This window comes from Poecilia formosa, unplaced genomic scaffold (genome assembly GCF_000485575.1).
Source record: "Poecilia formosa unplaced genomic scaffold, Poecilia_formosa-5.1.2 Scaffold440, whole genome shotgun sequence".
Classification (NCBI taxonomy): domain Eukaryota; kingdom Metazoa; phylum Chordata; class Actinopteri; order Cyprinodontiformes; family Poeciliidae; genus Poecilia; species Poecilia formosa.
The window spans coordinates 27,661-46,069 of NW_006800379.1; the positions used below are offsets into that span (position 1 = coordinate 27,661).

The window sequence follows — 18,409 nt, forward strand, 5'->3', positions numbered from 1 at the left end:
TCAGTACATCCTGTCCTTGTAGAGGGGACAGTCAAATCTAGCTTAAAATAAACCCCACCCCGCCCCCAAAAAAACAAAAAAAAAAACAAAGTCTGTCCTGTTCCAGTGGGGTAATGATGCGTTTAAGATTATGTCCTCTTTCTCAATACTTTAAGTTCAAGCCTTTTACAGCCAGATTACATCAAATAAAACCAATTCATTCAAACTGAACACACACGCACACGCACACGCACACACGCACACACACAGTAGAAAGGATAGGTATCTTTTTATCCATTCCCAAACTGTTTTTGTCAATCTGTGTGACTCTATGGGCATTTGTGGCCACATACAAGAGATAGACTGCAGATAATCATCCTGATGGCATCTTTTGTGCCATTCTAGGTAAAATATGTAGTGCAATGCAGGCATCAGGTCTGCTGACGTGTGTCTTCAGGCTGCAGTGCGTCATACCACAGTCAAATTATGAGTGTCAAACAACATGCCAATTATTGCCTCTTGCAAATTGAAGCTTTACTACATGGACTGAGCACATGCTGGAGGAGCTGAATGCTTATCCAGTATCTGGGATGTCGATGTGATTGTGTTTTACAGTCAAGTTTGTTGCTGCTAGAGGAATTTATCGTGTGCCGTCTAAGAGACAAGAGTCAGCTAAGATATAACCAGAGTAAGGTTGATATATAATGTAGAGTAATGTGCTTTTGTTTATTTTTGTCACAGTTTAAAGAGCCCAATGCAAAACAGTGGAACTGCTCAGGTTGTTGAAAACATCAGTTTTCCCAAAGCTGTTCAGCCAACAATACCAAAAAGATAACAATGTATGTTGTAATCACCATATCAGAAAAAATTAATAATAATTAAAAAAAAAAAAAAAAAGCTTGTGATTTATTAAATGAGAGGGCAGGGCAATTAATAAAATCTGCATTTCGATTTTGGCTCCAATCAATTACAGAAAATTGTATCAAAACAGTAATTACTGTTCCATAATAGTTTCGCTTTTGTTTTTTATAGTGCATAAAAAGGTTTTCACACTCAATTAGCAATTATGTAAAATTGTGATTGTATTATTCACAAAAATAGTAATTATTTCTTCCCCATAACCGAGCAGCCCTGATATTTGCAAATATGATAAAAAAGACTTGGAGGTTTTTAGACTAAAAGTTAATTTCAGTTTTAGAATATTTACCCAAGCATTCAAACATTTTTAACCTCTAAAAACAAAACAAAAAAACAAAGAAACACCAACTTAGTTATTAGAAAGAGTACTTCAATGATAATTATGTCAAGAAGCTTTCAAACAAATAGTCAGTTAAAGGGTTACATTGAACTTTATGTTTGAGGTGACAATGTAGAGGAGCTTTAAAAAGGAAACTCAAAAGCATTTTCTCATTCATCAGGAATTAATTGTTATTCTCATACTGCTCATCATGTGAAGTTACTGTTTTATTCCAAGTTTCAGCTTCCCACTAACCCTAAGCTTTTCTCTTCTTAGAACTCAATATGCAGGATTCCGATTAAAACTTTTCCCCTTGTCCCATATGTGACTCAATCTACTTTCCCAGTGTTTCGAACCTCTAATCGCAAACTCGCTGAAACTTAGGCCCTTAAAAGGAAGCAACTCTGGCTTGCTTATAGCTGGGCAGCATTGCTTTCATTGCACTTCAACTCTTGGTGATGTAATTTAACCCACTTTGAGCCTGACAGGCCCTGTTCTTACTCTATATTTATTACTAATAGATTGTGTACTCAGTTCAACATTAGGATCCACTGACCAAAAAGGTGGAAAGAAACACTGGAAGGGGGAGAAAAAAAAAACATTACAGCTGGTAAATTATGTCAGTTGAGTTGAAAAATTAAGTCATATCCTGGTTACTAATACACACCAGTATGTGGCTCTGAAATAGAAACTGCTGCTTAAAAAAAGAGGGAAATTATTCCTTTCCCCTTTCTGCAAATCTCACCAAACTAAAACATGTTCCAAAGACAAGAACTTCACTCTGTTTAAAAAAAAAAAACAAAACAAAAAAAAACAAGTCCCAGAGAAACGGCTTTTGGCTACAAACAGGAAAGCAACAATCGGCCTACTTTTCATTTACGGTTACTGGACACTTTTGTTGTCACTATAAAATAAAACTTTATGGTACTTGACGTCTACATGTTTTTTTGGTACAGCAGCTACCTCCCGATTAGGGTTTGGCATCATAAACATTTATTCCCATCATTAGGAGTCTGTTGAAGCTTTTTAGAGCATCGTGAGAAGACATTTATCGTCCGTGGAAATCCCCACTCCAATAATATGCTGCTGTTCCCTTTACGTTCACCAGGTGAGAAGTATGGAGGATGTGTTTTTCTGCATTTATATTTTCAGAAAATAATGAAAAAGACAGAAATTCACATATCATTAAAATAAGAAAGCCCAACCTGTAGTCTTCACCTAAACCCCACTCCTTGAAATGCAAACCACCCATTTCTCATTCCGTAATTAACTCCATATTCTAAACCTTAAAGTCTAGATGGTTACTAGACTTCATCTTACTCAGTTTTAATACAAGTTTATAAAAATGATGTTAAAGCACTAATATTGTAGTAATTGTTCTTTTCTTCTAGAAATAGACTGAAAGCATTTACTATCATACAATGTGGTATGTTTTGCTATAACAATAAAAGGGTTAATGAAAAAATTTGGTTTCCAGCCATCATGGCGTAGGATTGTCACTATAAATTATTATTATTATGAGAATTGTTTCTAAAAAAGGTCCATGATACTAACAAATGCTTAGATAATTGCCCCTCCCTGGTGCCAGCCATGACTTATAACAAAGGCAGCATCTAAACTGTGGTTTGTTTCAAATCTAGTTTCCCAGCCTTATTTACTCAGGGGGAAATACGCCGTTTTTTTTGGTTTTTGTTTCCTTCATTCAGAAGTCGCTGGCCAGAAAGATTCCCAGAAGTAACTAATGTGTGGAGGAACCGGTAGGCACTGGTTGCTGATGATGACTGCTTAATATATTGACGTCAAAGCTGATGCATGGTGTAATTTGAACTCGTTCTGCTCCTGAGAAACATGCAGAGTGCAGAGCTTTCTGTGCATGACTTTACCTTTGAAGATAAAAAAAAGATCTAAATATGTGCCTCGCATTTTATTTCTGCAAGTTTAAAGACGCCTTGGTTGCTGATGACTGGTTAAGCCCCCAAAAACCACATGAGTAACAGTTTAAATAAAATGACACTATCAACTAAAATCATTTAGACCAGTCTAAAGTTTGTTCAGGCCATCTGCCAAAATCCTCAACATTATCAGTGAAAACGTGCACAATTAAAAACTAGTAGAACCAGTTGACTCCTATCCGTCATCTGAAGACTGAGACACAAATCTGCAGATCTACAGGATTCATGACTGCATGATGTTCCAGGTTTTTCTTTCGTGGCAGTTTTCAGCTCCAGCATTCAATAGCTTGCAAAATAAATCTTTTTCATGAAGCTATACTCTGACTAAGAAAGTTTGTGCACTGGAGACGAATCATTAAGGCAAAGGCTAGCAAATCAAACCTGGGAATTTTTGCATGAAAAGACCCAACATCTATCTTTTTATTACAGGGAGGCAAAAAACAAACAGGAAGTGACACAGTTTCCCATACTGAGCTATCCTGGTAAAGGGCTAGCATCTTGACTATGGACTGGTACTTTGAGAAAAGGAATATGCAAAATGATTTGGGTATACGACATGGGAAACAACTGACAATTGTATTGGATCAGGGAAAAGAAAAAGAAAAAGAAAGCCAATATGGAAAAAAAACAAAAAAACAAAAAAAACAAACAAACTGAAAAACAAATATAAACCAAAACTGCAGCACTGTGAGAAAATCTGTGACAATACTGAAATTTACAGAAGGGGAATGTTTGGAGGCCACTAGTGGTTCAAAGAACCCTTTTCACTCGTTATCTGAACCATCAGAAGGTGAGGCCGCTGCCTATCACAGCAACTACCAGCAGCAATGGGCTGAAACTGGTTTCAAGGACAGTTGTCACTACAGTGACCTTGACTGTGTTGATTCACACATCTACAAAGCCATCAGCGAAGGCAAATCCCAATGAGAACCACTTGAAACCAAAAGGCAAGGATATTTAAGTTTGCTCGATCTTTTTTTTTTTTTCTTTCCGGATCAGCTTGGGTGTGCTCTTCATGCCAGAGTTTCCAACATAACCCTGCTGACTGACTCGCAACATGCTGGTTGAGAAAATTGGATGCCATCCCACAGCAGTGTGCGACCAAGCTGGTGGCCAGCATGAAGAGCAGGTGCCAGGGTGTCGGGGTTGTGCATGGGTTTTCCATTCCCAGTAATTCTTCAATCCCCCAAACCAATGAAAGACACCGATGAGGAGACGGTAGCAGAATGAGCCGTTTGGCATTGGGAGAGGATTTGGCTACGTTTTTCATGAGCGCACAACCCACATATTCAACTGTGCTGCTCAATCCATAAAAGCATTTTCTTACTACAAGTTTATATTTACAATTCCATTTTTAATTTCCACAAAAAAGGAGTAAAAGAAACAAACAATTAATTTGTACAGATCATCTTTCAGCTTTGTTAAAAAGTCAATCAAAAGGCTACATAGGGCACCAGAGCTGCATAACATCCCCATTGTAGCATCAGTATGTTTAATATCCCAATCGCAAAGTTATGCAACAATTTCTCAAAGCCGTATGATACGTTCACATTCTATATGCCAATTTTATGTTAAACAGTCAGGTAGACTATCTACTTACTACGCCCAGTCTGCCATAGACTTTCAGTCCAAGATTCATTGTGACATTAGTCATGTATAAAGAATGAAAAGACCTTGCCATCATTCTCATTATGTGTTTTCCTAGTAATTTCTGGAAAACACAACTTCAGTCAGAATACCATTAAAAGAATAAATTTTTAACTCTATATAAGCTGGGCCAACTAGAGTTCTCTTGAAGTTTACTTGGAAACCTGTCAGACTAAATCATACTACCAAGATTGTTCCTGTAAATAGGCCTATCACCATCCATTTGACTGGTCTAATAACCAATTCAGCAGGAAACCATTTATCCGTCATGTCAGTAAACTTCTGTTACCACATGAAGAAAGTTTATTACTCAGCTCAAGGTTTGTATCTGCTGAACAAAATACAAAATATATATAGTTCTAGTGTTTCAACATAATTGGCCTAAATAGCTTAAGAACAGCTAGTTGTCAAACATTTTAACATGTGTTGAGTATTTAACTGCTCTCTGAAAAAAAAATGTTTACAGTTTACACAAATCTGGCAATATCTGGTTAACTGCACGTCTAGCTTCCATACTCATTCAGTTTCTTCTTCTCATTCATGTTTTCTTGTCTTCTCTCCTCTTTTTGTCAAATCTTTCTTACCCTGCTGAAGGCATTCAGCTAAACCGGCCTAATAACATCTTCCCTCTAAGCCATCTGGTCTAATGAGATTGGGGCTTTGCACCGAGACAGACACATGCAAAGCAAGTACCAGGGGACAAATGTGACATAGGTGGGTTGAAGGCCAACAGGACAAGAGAGTGATGGATTTTTTTTATTTTTTATTAATTAAACTCAACACCCAGGAATGCACAGGCCTTGAGAGAAAATGTCACACATGGCTTATGGGAGTATTAAGAAATAGACAAACAACTCAACAACAATGGAGGACAAACTACATGTGTTTGTGTGACCCATTTTTGAGGCTTTTCTGCCTGAGCACGAGGCTGAAGATAAGAATGAATGCTATGTCATTGAATAACCCTAAACCTCGAGTGAATTCAAGCTTATCTGACACTCCGTGGAAAACACAAACAACTGCTTGCAGTCAGTTCATCAACTGTAAAAGTCTCTCTGATGACGGAGCAGTCAATTTTAATTAAAAACGAACTGATCGATATAAGGTTAAAGTATTCTAAATCCACTGCCTGATTTTGCTCTGCATTCTGTCTAGCTTATAAGACGTCGAGCATTTAATGAGATTGAAAAGATTTGGCTTGTCAAATAAAAATCAGCTTCTTTATGCAAACACAATGACACCCAACCTCAGGGGTTCTGGATTTTTCTCTATGAGCACCGGGGAGCAAAGATTAGTTTGAGTGTATGATCATGAATTCTCTTTGAGCAAAATCTGTTAGGATAATATGTCTACGCATTTTTAAGCTAGTAATGTTTCTTTAGTACCTGCTTTATAATTACACATACTGTCGAACACGTTTCATTGTTTTATTCTTATTCTTTTATTCTTTATTGCTTTCTAGCATGCTAGTTTGGACAGAACTAACGCAATGCTGCTATTTGCTCTGGCTCTTTCCCTCATCTTTTAAATGCTATCTCTCTCAGTAGGTATGTTTACATGCACACAACTATTCAGACACTAAAACATTTTTTTTTCTACATAGGAGACTGCCATGTTCACATTATTTTCTGCAAACCTTTGCTTAAATATGATCAGGTTTAGGTTAAGCAATCAAAGAATATTCACACAATCATGTTCAGTAACAGAGCTCGCCTGCCTTATACCTCGTCATATTGATGTTTGTGCCATTTTCAAACACTCACAGCTGTTTTACAGTGCAGGTCCTCAGCCTGAGCAGAAAAGGTGCCGAACGAAAAGATTTGGGTGCAAGACAGAACAACAAATGAAGCCCGTTGTTCCAAGGTTTGTAAAGATAAGAAGGATTGGGCTGGAGGGGTTACAGATGGAAAGAAATGTGGAAAAACCCTCTTATGTAAACAGCATTTTCATTTTCATTTCATTCAGTCATGACTGAACAGATTTTTGTTTATTCCCAGTGTAATCTCATCAATGTCCACATTATGTCAATTCCATTCAGTTTATTTTTGTAAAGCTGGAAGATGTTTAATTTCATACTTAAAAATCTAAACCTTTATATTTTATTTAGCTATGTTAAAAAAAGAAGATAATTGTACACTTTTATTTAGAGATGGCTTTTTTGGAGGTGAATACATAAGTGAAAATGAGTCCACAGAATAATCAACATTTTAACTGGCAGTCATTCTTCATCATATCTTTGTTTGAAACTTATTCTGAAATAAGAACAGACAAAACTATCAATTGCTCTGCTGCACAGCTTCATGTCAGTGCTAAATTATTTCACCTCTGAAAAATCCAAAAAGCTTTTGCACCTCTGGTTCGAAGTCTAAAATATTTAGAATAATCAAACTTGATCACTGATAATTCATCACCTAGATGATGTTTTTTTTTACCAAAATATAAAATAAATAAAAAGTAAGTGGTGGATTACGAAGCCTATATGGATTGACAACCTATTTTCAGAATTAGAAGTATTTGAAATTACACAGAATTGTTGGGATCATATTCTGCTCACTGTTAGTTCAATGAGAGCAGGCAAAGTACATTTATTTGACAATATGATATCAATTCAGCTAATGTAAAAAGTGCACTACTAAATGAAATTAATATTCCCAACTAGCCTATTTGATTGGTTGTTGACGTAGTGGAGCGGTTGTCAGGCGGAGGTCAGTTTCAGAGCTTAAATAGAGGTGAAGCTGAATTTAATTTGGAAAAAACATTAGATTTTTGTGCAGCTCTTGAGTTTGTGATTACCATAAAACCAAACAACAGTCTTGTGGGCCCAACAGTGGGGTGATTGATGGCCACCAAGTAATGAATTAAGTTACTACGCTCAACTGTTTCAGCGTAGTAAGAAATATTGCATTGTTTACAATTCAGAAGGGATATTGTTTTGTTGGGAAAAGAGGAAGCCTGCCCACTCCAAGGAGCAATGAAGCACAGTGCAGACTCCCTCCTAAAGGCCTGTCACGTCCTACAGTTTCCTCATTTTTTTATAACTCCACCAAAGATGCCCAAGAACAAGATGAGGAAGTAACAAAGTTCAAATGATCTTTATCAGTAAATAATATGCATCACGTACCACAAGCTCACGTGCTTCTATATTTGATTCATTCCTTTTTCTCATGGTTGATTTATGATTGTGTGCATTGCGTTTTATTTACTTGTAATTATCTTATTTAGCTCCTTCCCTTTATTTAGGCATTGTTGAAATTTTGCCCCTTGCACAGGAAGCTCCGTCGGCTTTAATGAACTCCTGACCGCAAGGAAAAAGTTGCAGCTGTGTTTATGGGAGAAGAGAAATGGTGCATTTAAACAGTGAACAGAACAAAAGGACTTAATTGAGAAACAACATACTTAAAGTAATCATTTCCTTGTGGCCCACCATCACGACAATAAAAACACCAACATATGATACTTGCATAGATTAAAATAATGAAAAAAAAATCCCAGAGGTACTTTGAATTGATCCAGGCTTTAAGTTTGCTGATCTTATAGCAGATAACTTTAGGAGCTGCTTAAGATTTACTTGCATTCTGAATAAAGACAACCCAAACCACCTCCAGTATGAGAGCATACTGAATTGGCTGACAAGTCAAAAATATTGAGCTGTTGCTGACAAGTTCAGAACTCCAGTAGCATCACAACATGGCAGGAAATGAGTCATTCTGACAACCTTTACTGTAAAAAGACAAAGACAAATGTGTTTGGGGCCATTTTGGATTCAAGACAACCAGACAGGAAGAAAAAAAAAAAAAAAAAGGTAAGCGCATATTCAAACTGTGACAGCTCGTTAGTGGTTAATGTCTAGTTAGCTCTACAGACTTGGTGACGCATTTTAACAACACCATTTAATAAAATTTAAACAGGTCAGTTAACTTGTCCCTATAAAAGTATTAAACAAGGTGGCTGGCATAAGTTAACGTCGCCTGTTTGAATATTAGCAACTTGCTGATAGTTTAATCACGGCTCCGTCTCTCTGCAAACCCAAACTATTCAGTCGGATAGGAAACGGGCAACACTGAAATGTGAAGGTCAAAATAACCAGCATTTCCCTCCCGTCGCTACTCTGTTAAATAATGAAGGAATTAGCAGCTGTGGCAAATTATAAATTAAATATGTAGTAGATGCTATACTTTAAGGTTAAACCGTTGACTCAAAGAGTTGCATTTATTTCTTCTCTCTTTTCACAGGGTCAGACTGGAGCTGACGGAATCAAACTGTTCCAACGTAGCCTGCAAATTCTAGTTGATCAAGGAAAATACATATATAATGGCTATGATAATTCTTGGTATAAAAGACAGATGTGACTCTTTTCCAAAAAGAAAAGGAGAAACAAAAAGTCAGTATAAGCAGTTTAATCTGTCCTAGGGCTTCCCCACTTAGTGCTGTCAGTCTGCCAGTGGGCCTGGTCTCTAAGCTAGGCAGCATAAGATTTAACAACAGGCTACAAACCCATTGGACACACACAGTGCTGCATACTAATCAGGTCACCTGTTGCATAGCATTACACTGAAACCAGGCACATGCATGAATACAAACACATGTAGATTCCCAAATGTATAAAGTAATGGTCCCTTTTAAGCTCACAGATGTTACCTCTGAGTTTTTAATCTCTACTGTGCGTATGCAGAGGCATTCCATAAGAACAAACAATGAAGCTCTTCAATTTTTCCAATAATATTAAAGTAACACAATTGGGTAATTAAAGTAGAAAGGCTGAATCAACAAAACTGAACGGGGCTAAAAGCAAATCGGACATTATGATGAAGAAAGAAAAACAAAAACAAAACATTTTCAGCTACATCTAAAGTAATTTTATGACTTTCTTTAATAACTAAAGACACCTAAAGAGTCAAAGATCACAAATGTACCAGGAAAAAAGGCTGTCATTAGTTAAGGACAAAGTGCTAGTCAGCGCTTGACGTCAATGAAACGGTGCATAGTTTTAAAGTCTGACGATAACTGTGGCAGTTTCTTTAAATATAGGCTTGAACTTTAGGTTTGGTAGGTTGTGCAGATTGACTATACGTCAGCTGTTGTGGGGCATCGCTGTCTGGAGTTATTTTCATACATGCCACTCATCAAAACCTAAGGATTCCAGCGCATGTGTGAAGAATGGAGCTCAGCTGCTTCAATGCACTAAAGAGTTCGTTTTATATTTGCACCATGAAATACTGTAATTGGTATGAGGATTTTAAGAAGCCAATAGCATTTAGGTGTCCTTGGTGAACATTTATTTCCTCAAATAAATTAAATGAAGGCTTTCAGTAGGATTGGAATGATTGAAAGAGAATGTATTACTGTTATTAATAGAAACAGCCATGTTGCATTTGTCACAATTTCACCATTATTCCCAGTTAATGGATTTCTGCACTACTTTGGACCAGAGTGAGCTGTGAATAATACAGCGTATAAAAATCTAAAATAAAGTAAAGACAAATCATCCTCTTATTTTTTTTTTAACCGCTTATGTTCAATATTTGGTCTGGGTTGTATTCACAGATCCGCGCTCATCTGCCTATTTACTTAAGTGTTTACCAGTAAGAGAAGGTCTGCTGTCAAAAATAAACACCAACCATCTGTGGAGTTTTGCATACTGATGGAAGAGGGCTGTTGGGATGAAAAGGAAACACTTGGCTGGCTTCTAGGGATGTTATGCATCTTCTGCTTACAAAATACCAGTGTTTATGCATAATCACCACATACCTGAGAGGCATTTAAAAAAAAATAATACAGACGGACAGCAAAATATACCAACTGACAGTGTGAAAGATAAAACCCCCCATTATCATGTTGGTTAACATTTCGCAGTGATCTGAAACTCCCCCAGCTCTTTTAACACAAAAGGTATTCATTATCCAGGTAGCTGATCCATCTGCATGTCTTTGTCATGTTCTGCAAACAACACAGATGTTTTCCTAATTGACAGAGAGCCTCTCTGAATACTCATTGACATATTTTTTTTCTCCAAACAGCCACTGCTTCATTCCAGCCGTCTTTCATATAAAAACACATCTAATTCATTTCTAATATCACTGGGACGCACTGGCCCCCCACCCCCATCTATCTCATTATAAATAGCCGCAGTCTTTTCAGTCACAAAGGTGTCCCTTCATTCAGAGTTTGTCTAGACACATATGCACTGCTAAACTGATACTACGCAGACCAGCTCTAAGAAAAAGGTTTAACATATTAGGAAGATGGAAACATGGTGCCTGTGCTCTGGTGCTCCTAAGTATGCCTTCTTCAGGAAAGATGATATTTATAACTCTGTTGTAAGCCAAACACATTTACTCTTGAAATAAGCCTTTAGTGTCCAGCCAGACATATGCCAGCAGAGATGTAAAATACAATCTGCAAATATATTAAGTAAGGCAGACATTAGGGCGCCATTGTATAAAGACAACATGAAACTGTAATATTGCAAAAGTAATACAAATAATGACATTGGTTGCAAGTAACATGTTTTTACTGACTCTTCTTCTGTTGTTAAGACCAAGATGTCCAAACCACTCTGTGACATTTAGCATCTCGGCAACTAAAACCTGCATCAGTGTGTCAGCTAAGTGTGCTAGCATAGCACGCTAGTCAATAATTAATGATGATCCTGTCCTGCATCTTTTTCTGTCAGTTCCAGTCACACATAATGAATTAGAACTGTATTAAAATATATTACAAGTCAAATTACATGCAAGCTAATGTTTGCCTGCCTGTACGTTTTTTTAAGGGAGCTTAATTAAGGAAGAGTAATAAAACAAAGCCTGGAATAATAGAGAAAATTAAAACACACAAAATAACCCTGCAGCTCAAGCACACCATAAATAAAAAATGGAGATTATTTTATTTAAAATAAGTTAATACACAAGCAATGGAATAAATTAATGGAATAAAGAGATGGCAGGTTTTTCAGGCAATTTTGTGCCAAAATTAAGACAATGCAATACTGTAAAAGCAAAATTCATTGGTTCATCTTGGTAGAATTTGGATTTCTGACAAGTCACTGAACAGGTAACTTATGAGGCTACTTTCCACAACAACAACAGTGATGCATATAATGACAGTCTGATAGTTTGTACTGAAAACAAAACCTCCTTTTAGCTCAGCTTAGGCTTGTATACTGATCCTGCAGTAGCTTTAAGCTACAAGAGCTAAAGAGAATCTATGCAAAAAAATGATTTCATGCTTTCAAGAGTACAGTGTACTAACCCCATCTATTTCATTTACAGATAAAGCATTAAGCCAGTGCTCTCTCTCACACACACACACACACACCAGTTTCCTGCGGTGCAATCTAAAGGTTACGAGCACAGTGATGAATCATCAAAACTGTAAGCGGCCTACGAAAAAAAAAAAAAAAAAAACTGGCAAAATTTTTGAATGCGAAACATAAAAAGTATCATACACATAGTCACAGCTCAAACCAAACAACCTTTCAGAGAGCAAATTGATTCTGAGTTGCCTGAAACATCTTGCAACAACTATGTCTTTCTTAAACAAAGTGTCAACACCCAAAAGTGTGATTGGCCTACTTACAGAAAGCCTTTGAGAGACAAACACTAGATACCTCTGACATGCTTTAAAAGGGAAGCGATGTCGCTCCTCCTCTAAACCTCTAAACGAGAGCATCTCAGTCGTGCTTTCAGGAACCTCAAACCAGAATAGGTTAGGAAAGCCACAATAGGCTTGAAATACACATTTTATTCTTTATGATGGGTAATGCACTATGAAGCTGTTGAGATGCACTTAAAACAGAAAGGTGATGATACTCATCAATGCAATGATCCTTAGAGCAGTGTCACTGAGTGCTGCAGAGTGCGATTAGCTTAAATGCTATAGTTCTGCAGTACTAAGGAGTTTAATCACTTTAAAAAAGATGTAATCATTTAGTTTAAGTGGCAACTGATGAGGTAAAAAAATGCTTATGAAAGTACAGGTTTTTAAATGTAATACTTACAGTTTGACCCCAATTAAATGTGCATGTTAATTTCTACTGCCTATGATTACCTCTAAACCACTTCACTAAGAAGGCTTTTAATGTAAATAGTCTTTTTCAACAGATTTTTAAATTTTTTACTGCATGTTTGGGCCCAGTATCTCATAGTAGTTTAATTTTTTTTAAAAAAGCAATTCTTACCAGTAACCAGCCCGTACATAACAGTAGAACAGCAAAAAACAATCCAATTAGAACTGATGAGCTTTAGTTTTGGTTTCAAAAAGATATACAATTTGTAGTTTATTAATACTTTCCACATACTAAATACAGACAACACTGAAATATTAAAAGAAGAAGTAGTGTAGCTAATAATGCACATATTTATGTTTAAAGATTTGTTTTCAGCAGATCTGTAATCTTCACATCCATTGGCTAATCCAGTGGTCTTTCAAACAGCACATGATTTCTTTCAACATACAGTCCTGTGTGCCTCCACAGAGCCAGAATCCTCTGGGAGCAGCACACACACTGAGGCCTGCTTGGATAACTTAATGCCATGGAAGTCAAGTGTGTAACCTCAAGCATTTAGTGTAAAGCTTCCTCCTCAAGCATGACTGTATCTACTCTAGGTTTACTGGATGAGCTGTATGAGTACTGCTGAGGTTTATTCAGGGCACACAGAGGTACAAGAGCGTTGTGACGTCAGTAGAATGGAATCTGAACTGGTGTGAAAAAGTCAGAATACAATAATGTGGTTTAACAAGCACACACATGTTCACTTATTAACTCAAAGGCAAGAAGAAACCGAAGATGCGCATGTGTGAATACACACTCACTCTTCTCTCGGTTAAGGTTACAGCTGTTAGACAGCAGCCAAACTGTGTGAGAATAAACAGAATACATAATCTATCTTGTTTGTACCAGACTGCAGCATCTGCCAATGCTACTTTTACCTGAAATAACATTTACATAAGAGACGATGGTTAACTCATAAAAACACGATGAAACTAAGAGTTTACAACTAAAGAGGCCAAAATGGGTGTCCCAGAACCCGTTCTCTCTGAACGTCATCATTTACAATGCCTGACAGTCCAATCTGTCAAACATCACATCATGCCCTCACATCTTACTTTTATTACCCTGTTAGTTGTGCTTTAACATCTATTGTAAATAGCCTAGTGCAGAAATAGAGCATTATAAATCAAAACTTTGTAGAAAGACGACAGCAGCCAGAGCTGAATTTCTTTTGTGCGCTGACAGACTTGGATAATAAATCTTCATTTTCAAACAGCCATAAAAATCCAACATTCGCTCCAATTCACTGCATCCAATGTTGATTTGGTAAAAGAAACAACAACAAAAAAAACAAACTCTGCAGCCACAATCACACTTGCACCATTTAGACAACATTAACCATTAACTTGCAGATAAATTGCTTCACTTTGTTTCCACTGCACACCTCCGAATTGCAGAGGTTCCCCAAATAGATTCAAGCACCTACATGAACTGTAAAGTCCCATTCACAGCATGGGAAGGCGATTAGATCTGGGCCATACTGCTCTGAAGAGAGCTGGTCTATGGAATGGCTTACATCCTGTGCCAGTGTCTCAAACACAGGGGAGTGATGCACCAGAGATGAGGCTGTGTGCAGTGTGGGAACTTCAGGGTCCCATTAATCCAGCCTTCAGATGTGCAAACACGCAACCTAAAGACCACATGATGTGCAGTTCTTCCTTTTCTGAAAACATAGTAGGAGGAGGATCACAATAGAGCTGCATCGATGTAAGGAATCAATCTTTGAGCAGTGTTAAAAAGGAGGCTTGAACGCAGGTCTGAAAAGACACAACAAACCGACTTGTTTAAAAAAAAAACCCCCAAAAAAACATGACAAAAGTCTAAAAAGTTAAAAGCACTCACAAAACCACAGGAATTTACTGCAGAATTTTACCTCGAGTGCTTATGTAGTCAAGCTTTTTCCCCCCCTTTCACAAATTCTTAGAAAATAAACATCTAAAGACCCTGAAACTTCAAAACATGAACAGAATGTGCAAGTCTGATGACCACAAAGACAAAAAGGATGAAGAACATGTCAATTAGAAGAGTGACAAGTAAGGACTACAGTCCCAAAAAGTCAGCCAGAAAAATATTTTCTATAAAAATATGATGGGCATTAAATACTAAAGTAACCCATCTCTCAAAAAGAGAGATTCAGACACTGCTTCAGGCAACACATTCTCAATTCATCTCCTCATGGAAACCCAAAATACTACATCTGATTTTCCTCAAACAAACCCGTCTAACAAAGCGACAGCATCAACTCACGTTCAAAGTCGGAGTCGTCGTCTTCATCATCCTCGCCGTTGGACTCTGTCTGCATGGGCTCCCCATCAAACACCACTCCTTTCCCCGGTTTACCGGATCCATCCTGATTTCTGGAGTCCCGCAAACGGGTGAAGTACTGTACAGCAAAATCAACCAGGTCTGTTGGCCTTTGTCGCAGCACCTCCACGGTGTAGCCCTGTAGCAGTTCTGTCAACCCCACCGGTATCTCAATACTCATGGCTGTGTTTGGCTTGTTGGTAGCTCCTAGATATCTAAAACAAGATGAAACAAAAAGACATGAACGTTGGATTTTAAGCACTGCTGCCTAGGATAATTTCTTGGCATCAGTCTGTGTACAATTTATTAAACCATTTTCAGGTTTTAAACTTTGACAAAATTATAACTGTTTCTTACAACGCTGTGTTCGCGAAAGTACACAATATGTCAATGGCATAGGTTTAAAGTTGAAAAAATAAGGATGTCCTGAACAAAGGTGGTATATAAGATAAAATCAAAAATATTTCAAACTTGTCAAAAAAGGCCTAACCAGAAGAAACTTATCTGTTCAACCCATATGTAAACAATGAGTTTGAAGAAACCACACTGCGGGCAACTTCTGCCAAAACTGATGTAAAACTTAGGAATGGTTTTTAAAATACAAAAGCACCCTTTTATCATTAAGGACAGAGAATGTATTTCTTTTATATTTAGAAAAAGTTCATTCCTTTTCTAAACAATGTCTGCAGCCACATTGAAGTTGGCGACTGTCATGCTGCAGCTGTCTTCCTTATCACCTCAATGCTAGTCGAACTGGATTTTTCAAAGAAAATACAAGACCTGAAAACACACGAGGCGGTACAATCTGTCATCAACGCCGTTGCTCAATTCACAGCATGATGCAAAATCCTAAAAGCAGTCTCCACTGTCTGTGTAGCAACTCAACTTCACTGTGGTAATATGGTTGTTTTTGGATAAGAAAACACCCCCACCAAAAAAATATTGTTTTGTTCCCACAAATAAACATTTAAGTTTTGAACTTGTTTTACAAGCTAAATCTCTGTTAGCCTTTCACTGCAACAGCACATCCATCTCCCAGAGTCTCACTGAAAATGGTTAAGTTATTATAATGGAAAGTAAAGAGAAAAAGCAGGGGTAAGAAAATATGGATAAACTGTAACAGCATATCATAATGTTTCATAATATAGCAGCTACACGTTTTTCTAATATTGTTCAGTCCTAACCAGAAGTATCTCTTTTTTTTAATTACCATCTTACTTTGTGGTGTATTGGGAACCACAATGCTGCCTTTTGGAAAACACTAGATAAAATTGCTGCTCCTTTCCATTAATAGAGAATAATAGTGACAACCCTAATGGTGTTGGCAAAATAATTTTTGTGTGTCGAGGACTGGCACGTGGTGTGGTCTATAACAGCCTGGTTGTTGATTGAAACAGATGTGACTTGTAATTTCAATACAATGCATGCCTGTTAAGGCTCACTAAGTGATGACAGCCTAGCATGACAAAAAAAAAAGAAGAAAAAAAAGGGATGCACTCGGGCTAAAGTTTGACAGCCAAAAGGAGAAAGCATCGCGCAGCCTTTTGAATGCAACAGAGTTTACCAGCCTTGTGTGACACTGCTACAACTAAGTGGCGACTTTATCTAAAGCTGAGCTGAAGAACACGGAGTTCTCACAGCTGCAGGCGGCAGATAATGAGTTTGCTTAGGGATGGACACAAATTCACTAAAACTGGTTGGGTTCACACAAATCCAAGTGCTTTTGCATCGTCTGAGACTGAGCTGTCAACTTGGGTGGGTGGTCGGCTCAGAGCAGCTAGCACAGCTAGCTAAGCTAATACTACTGGCAAACAGCTGATTTAGAGCTAAACAAACAACTTAACCAAACTGGCTGGTAAGCGTTGGTTAAAACGTGATGCCTGTATAAAGTGCAAAGAAGCTAAGACTGAAAGACTGAAGTGCTGTTTCGACTTAAAGCTCATCAGTGCTAAGCTGTCATGCTAGCTAGAGAGACGACCCCCCCACCCCTTTTAGCTTACGTTATAGTATGGCGCACTGGCTGTGGGTGCTAAGCCACCAGAACAGCGGCAGGCAGGATAAACGTTACCATGCAAGCGCTGCAAGTTGTGTTGGACAGGTCATGTAAGCCGTTTAACAAGCCACTTTCACGACACCAGCTATGTATGAGTCACTTACGTTCACAAATGTGTCTCCCCGGCTAAACAAGCCAGTCACCTCCTCCTCAGTCTTCCTTGTTCTCGCTCTTTATTTCGCCTCTTCTTTTTGAGCCAGTCCCTTTATCAGTATTCCTTCATAGAGAAAAAAAGAACACTCTCCGAACGTAAAAACGGCCAATTTCCGTTAGCGCCACCTAACTACGCTAACCTTTGAAGGGGCTAATCTCTCCTGCCAGCCAGGTATACAAGGATGCTAGCCAAGTTCAGAGGAAGCAAAAATATTATAGTTGTCTTCACCGCTGCAGCCCGACGTTTACGCACACGGTGAGGGTGGGACTTAGTGTGGCAGTAAGGCTAGCTGGCGGGCTAAGTGGCTGATGCTGCTAACTAGCAAACGCTAGTTTTCCTTTGGCAACTCCGATCTCAGCAAGACACGGAGTCAGCTGCTACGGCCAGGTGACACAAAAGCCTGCTGCGAGCTCACCGTTCACACCGTAGCACCACACCTCTATTATTAAAAGCTGTCCGAAACACTGAAGAAAAAAACGCAAAACTTTTAAGGTAAGTTAATTTATAAAACGGCTAATGACATGGGGGGGGGGGAAACCCCTGCTAAATTAATAGAAAGCAGGTCTGCAACCCCCTGACGAGGTAATCCTCAGCTCTTCACGCACGGATGAACCGCTGGTTTCAGAAAGCGTGAGAAGGCGGGGCTTCTCAGACTGGCAGAACGCAGAACCAATTAAAATTAGGAATGATAGCACCACAGCCAATTGCATACAACCATGGAAGAAAGGGTGGGATTGAAGGCAGAACTATATTTGTACACTCCAAAAAAGGCCGCACCCACAACGGTGGCCTTGAGAGCCTGACAGAAATGTTAAATCATATTTATAATTGAAGAACTTTAAAAGTAGACAAAGTAAAATCAATCTACGAGAAGTTAATTAGTTCATTAAGGCTCCCATAAAATAATCTCGATTTGATTCAACTGAAATAACCTCAAACTCTAATGTAACTTATATCTAAATGAAAAACCTGAATGAGTATGGTAGAAAATTTTCCACCGTTTTAAAATAAGTTAGATGCGTTTTTCAGGTAG

General features: G+C 38.0%; 1 protein-coding gene across 1 annotated transcript in view; it reads right to left on the reverse strand.

Annotated features, from left to right (window-relative positions):
• The window catches only part of prkar2aa (protein kinase, cAMP-dependent, regulatory, type II, alpha A), a 40,260-nt gene extending 22,262 nt beyond the window's left edge, over nt 1-17,998 (reverse strand). Inside the window, exons 1-2 of the mRNA XM_007577400.2 lie at nt 17,327-17,998; nt 15,113-15,384 (exon numbers count right to left, since the gene is read on the reverse strand). Of these exons, the coding sequence (XP_007577462.1) occupies nt 15,113-15,350 (238 nt within the window). The 5' untranslated portion in view covers nt 15,351-15,384; nt 17,327-17,998. The remainder of the gene's footprint in view (nt 1-15,112; nt 15,385-17,326) is intronic.
• Nucleotides 17,999-18,409: the final 411 nt, after the last annotated feature.